Raw genomic sequence first — 5548 nt, 5'->3', positions numbered from 1 at the left:
AAATTAATTATTTATTTAATTAATTAATTGCTTGCGATATGTCACATATTACGAAACTGTCATCCACAAGGTCAAAGTCAAAGTTCTGATTCATTCAAACCCTAAACAGACTAGTCTCTTGTGCTTTGCTCAGTCAAAACCCTAATTTGACTTAGCTTCAGTTGCTTGCCACGTCAAAACCCTAAAGCTGAGTCTTTCCCACGTTTTGACTTTTGCCCGGTCAAGGAGCCTAGTCAAGTCACGTTTCCTATTTCTAAGGCACATTCCTGGTGGCCAGTTAATGGACTTCGTGCTCTTGGATCCCCCTTTTTTCTCAGATCCAGTTGCTGAACTCATCTATAAATAGAGAGCTCACCTCACTTGGAAAAGCACACCAAAAGCACTCCGTATCTGAGGCTTTTCTCACTTCTCCCCCTTATATTCTTCTTCTTCTTATTTTCTTGAGTAGCCTCCGTGCTATATTTGAGTAGCCTCCGTGCTATATTTGAGTGTCAGTCAATCGACTGACATACTGAGGGTGTAATTCTAGAACAGTTTTCTATAGTCTGCCTTGCACAATTTTGGGCAGTGCCTCGAAACGTCTTAAAGAGAGCTACCTAAGTCCGCGACTCAACCCACTAATATTTTCGGTGGCATAAATTGTTTTCAAAGGTTTTTAAATTTTCAAAACAACATCAACACCTGTAATTCAAAACAGCAAAGATGCAACTCATGCAGATGGAATTTAAAATTTATTCAAGTATATGAAACTGAAAAATATCCAGAAAAAGCAATCTCAAACCTGAAATACCGAATCTGCAAGGCATACCACATGAAGAACCTCTCATTAACCATAAGCTTTCAATCAATATTTTAAAAATCGAATTAGACATTGAACTTGCGAGACCTCTAGGTCATAGTTCAACTGTTTTAAACTGCTTGAACCGTGACGAAATCGTGGTTGAACTGCTCAAATACCCTAACCAAGAACAATATTTACCCAACAAGAGGAGATTTACATTAGCAGATTCGAAAGCTCCATACCTTTTTATCCTGCAGGAGCAAAAAACTGGAACAAAGTGGCAGAAGCAACAAAAAGGAAATGAAACGGAAAGGAAGAGATACAAACTCAACCGAAATTAGCAAAAAGAAAAATGCAAAAGAGAAAAGATGAAAGACAGACATAGGATTTAGAGGAAGACAAATAAAAATTATCTATAGGAAGAAAATAACTTCCCTTCACCATTGGCACTTGGGGTAACCCTTAAATTCACCAAACTCATAGGGGATGCTCTCTCCATTGAGACATTCACAAAATTACCTTCATGTAGACCAGGAAAATAACGTTGCAAACCTAATTGGTTTTATTTTTATATATAATTTAGATAGATATAAAGTATAGATATAAGCTACAGTGCAAAGTACACAAATCCTCAATTAACTTACTTTCAATGACCTCAAGAAAGGTTTCTGAAGAAGGAAAAATACCAGAGATCTATTTCTCACATTGAAAAGATATTATTAATAGTAGTGCTAGGGTAAAAATACAGGATACGATGTATTGGTATTTGCCAACCAACATAAGATTTTGAAGAAACAAATCTTAATATAAAATTTGAGATTTCATGATGAAGTGGTGATTAGATTAGAAGTTGAGGTTTTCATTTTCATTGTTTTAATTATAAGTTGAATTTCAACGCATTGTAAAAAGAAACAAAGATTTACAGCAGATCTCAACTGGGACTTATTGTGTATGGAACCATGACATCGTTCAATTTCTGTGACTATATTAGAATTACTTCATAAAGATTTAACTGCATAGTGTTCTTCCAATAACTACCAATAGTCACCACATGAACAAACTCCATCTCTAAAACAGTGGAACCTATTCACATCTCTAAGAAGAATCTCTCTCTTGGCAAATTTTGAAATAAACTTCATAAAAGCATGACAGTCTTCACACAATCTCAAGTTGTTTGTGATCCTAATGGTTTCGCCTTTTGCGGTATTAATGAGTCTGAAAGCAAGGCAAGCTTTCCGCTATGTCCCAACACGATTCTTTCCTTCTCTTCTTCATCGAGATCATAAACAACAATGTTTGTCTGCGGAACATAGCCCTGATTCTTGATCTCAGTCAACAATGTAATTAGAAAAGCACGAAGCTCTTCGATTTGTGGATTATACTCTTCCACAGAGACAAGTGAGTATATCTTCCTTTTGATTTCAATCCAACTGCAGCTCGGAATCTTTTGCAGGCCGCGAGTTTCTAATAATTTCCTCACACGCCTTACGTCATTCCACATCCTAGCTTTTGCGTAAATATCTGCTAAAAGCACATAATTGCCAGCATTCATAGGCTCCAACTCAAAAGGCATAATGCTTGCTCTCTCGGCAAGCTCAACATTACAGTGAATCCTACAAGATCCGAGAAGGGAACCCCAAACGGTTTGTCCTGGTTCAAAATCCATATCTTCTGTTAGTTTCATTGCTTCATCAAACATGTTAGCTCGGCCAAGAAGATCAACCATACAAGCATAATGTTCCATACATGGACGGATCCTGTATTTACTAAGCATAGATTCAAACAAAATCTTTCTCTCCTCAACAAGGCCTGCATGGCTGCAAGCACACAAAATTGTAATAAACGATATGTAACTCGGCGAAACTCCATTGTGGATCATATTTTCAAAAATTTGGATGGCTTTCTTTCCAAAACCATGCATACCATAAATAGAAATCAAAGAATTCCATGAAACAACATCGCGTTTCTTCATATAATCAAACACACGTTGTCCTGTCGAAATCTCACCGCATCTTCCATACATTGTTATAAGGGTGTTAAGAACCGGCAATATAGAATCAAGACCCTTTCTAATGATATAGCCATGAACCAACTTTCCATGTTCCAATGCAGCAAGACTTGCACAAGCTTGAAGCACACTAACCATTGTAACCGGATTTGGAACGGAATCGCATGCCTCAAGCATCATTAGCTGAAACAAGACCATTACCGACAAGATGGTGATCAAGACCAGTACCGACAAGATGGTGATGAACATCAAGACCATCAGAAAGAGAGTTATGTTGCGCGCAAGAACATATCAAAACCTCGAAAGTCTTATGAGTTGGATTCGGCTCGGTACACAAGACCTGAATTGCTTGCTTAAGATTGCCACCTCTACATAATGATTGAATCAAATCGTTGTTGTTGTTCTTGATGTCATTTGTGGGGTTGGTTGAACTTGAAGGGTTCCATGAAACAAAACATACCGGTAATCTTGAAGATACATGCGAAGTGTAGCAACATGGGTGACTTTGAAATGGACCATGTCTTACAAGTTGGGGCATTTGAAGCACCCTCATCAGAAATATACCACCACTTCTCCAGAATATGTTAGTCAGTGTTACTTTCTACAAACTTCTTTTAAAGAAATTTTTGAATGAATGAGTTCTTTAACTTGTATATCCAGTCACAAATGCATCCAAACTTATGGTATACCTGTTAATAACAAATAACTCAAGGTTACACAAATTTCATACATAAATATGTTTTTTATCCCTCCAACATAATATTTTTCACTATTTGTCCATGTAAAAAAATTGTTTTTAGTCCTTACAAGTCACAAATATACCATTTTTCCTTTTGGTTATTGTTGTTTTATTTTTTTCTTTACAAAATTTGTTCATATTAGAATTAGTCTCTGTAATATGGACTAAATCCAAATGTTTACATATTAAAAGAATCAATTCCAACATTGTCACGACCCGAAATTTAAATGTCGTGACCGGCGCGCAAGCTATACTCCTAGCCTGGCAAGCCTACCAACTAACTTAACAATTAAACACTAAATCGTTCCATAACCATTTCAAAAGTATATATATATATATATACTTTTCCTCGAAATTTCGACAGAGTATCCTCTGTAACTTCAACATTCCCAAATTTATAAAATCCCTGTTAAATTCTCAATTAAGTCACAATTCAAAGAACATAATCTAATCGTTTAATACAATTTCAAAAAAATTGCTAGACTCCAAAATAGCTGCAAATTACATAGACTCAACAGACGTTACAAAAATGGTCCTCAATCAAAGAGGCCTACCAAAAGAAATATGTGGAGACTTGAATCAAATAACAAATTTCTACTCAACTGCCTGCGAATCTGAAAAAATAAGCAACATAAAGGGGTAAGTCACAAAGACTTAGTGAGGAGACAACAACCACCATCAATTAGAAGGGAAACACAAAAGGCACGAATAACTGTTTAATCGCTTGACAAAAATATTAAAAAATTTAGTGAATAACGAAACGAAATCAAAATGAACAACCTTAAAATTATCATAAAAATCAAACAAGTAATAATACAAATTTTTAGAACCAAGAGGCGGCTTTATCTCATTGATAGCCCTTTCCTCCTAAGGGTGGCCTTTCCCTTAGGGGCGGCTCCATCTAACAGATGACCCTCTCCTCTCAATCCCGCAACGCATCGTCACGTATCAATTAGGGAGTTTACATCGCGTTGATAGCCCTCTCCTCCTATGGATGACATTTCTCATAGGGGCGGCTCCATCTAACGGGTAACTCTCCCTAATCAACACGAGGTAACTAGGTGCACCTAACGCAGTTACAATTTAATAACAATAACACTGATTTTCCAAAACGCGCATTAAAAATAATTTCATCGTAATTCATGAAAAACATATTCAATCGCATAACAATTCAAGCTTTAAATACTTTAACTCATACTAAATCAAAATAATAACATATTATATAACAACGACAGTTAAATTAAATAATTGACGAAATTGAGATAAAATTCAAAGGTTGTGTTTCCCAAATTTTTCAATAAATACTTTAATATAGAAACCAAGTAAAATAATAATAATAACATTATATAAAAGTAAATGACGATGATCGTCGTCAACTCACTGTTATGGAGAATCGTCTAAGTTTGCTCTCCAACAACTCTCAGAGTAGCCGGCAAGGTCTCAGTTGACAAATCTGAGTATAAAAATATTTCCAAAACTTTAGAGAAATTTATTCTAAAGTTTAACTACCTCTAGAAAACTATCAGCATCATTTAAATATACTCTAAACACGAAATAAGATTTTTACTCAAAACTACATTTTTCTATGAATTCATACTAGGATTAGAGTTGTGCATTTACCTCAATGAGTCTCAATAAACCACTTTCAAGAGATGGGTACCCTTTTTCCTTCCTTAGAACACAAACCCTAACCCAAAAATCTCAACCAAAAGAATTTGTAGGAGTTTGAGAAATTAAGCTTGTGGGGATGTTAAACCTCCTTTAAGGATTGAGGGTTTGAGTAATAGAGTGAGAAGAAGGAGAAGGGAAGAAAAGAAGAAAGAAAACAAAAAATGAAGGAGGGGGAGGGGGTTGCTGTCTGCCGAGAGGAAGAGAGAAAGAGGAATTGGGAAAAATGGGATGAGGTGGCAAGGGTTTTGTTTTATTTAATTATTATTAGTATTAATATTAATATTATTATTATTATTATTATTATTATTATTATTATTATTATTATTATTATTATTATTATTATTATTAT

General features: G+C 35.3%; 1 protein-coding gene and 1 long non-coding RNA gene across 2 annotated transcripts in view; both read right to left on the bottom strand.

Annotated features, from left to right (window-relative positions):
- LOC101512479 (pentatricopeptide repeat-containing protein CRR2, chloroplastic-like) overlaps nt 1–3470 on the bottom strand; it is a 13763-nt gene extending 10293 nt beyond the window's left edge. The window contains 2 exon segments of the mRNA XM_012713380.3: nt 782–2009; nt 2012–3470. Of these exon segments, the coding sequence (XP_012568834.3) occupies nt 1816–2009; nt 2012–3047 (1230 nt within the window). The 5' untranslated portion in view covers nt 3048–3470 and the 3' untranslated portion in view covers nt 782–1815.
- A 484-nt stretch (nt 3471–3954) lies between these two features.
- On the bottom strand, nt 3955–5380 carry LOC140919881 (uncharacterized). The gene is made up of 3 exons (XR_012162487.1): nt 5149–5380; nt 4910–4981; nt 3955–4142 (listed from the first exon to the last, which is right to left on the bottom strand). It is a non-coding gene; the product is annotated as an uncharacterized lncRNA (long non-coding RNA).
- Nucleotides 5381–5548: the final 168 nt, after the last annotated feature.

This window comes from Cicer arietinum, chromosome 3, assembly GCF_000331145.2.
Source record: "Cicer arietinum cultivar CDC Frontier isolate Library 1 chromosome 3, Cicar.CDCFrontier_v2.0, whole genome shotgun sequence".
Lineage (NCBI taxonomy): Eukaryota > Viridiplantae > Streptophyta > Magnoliopsida > Fabales > Fabaceae > Cicer > Cicer arietinum.
Note: the sequence above shows the minus strand (reverse complement) of the source record. Positions and strands in the feature narration are given on the sequence as shown.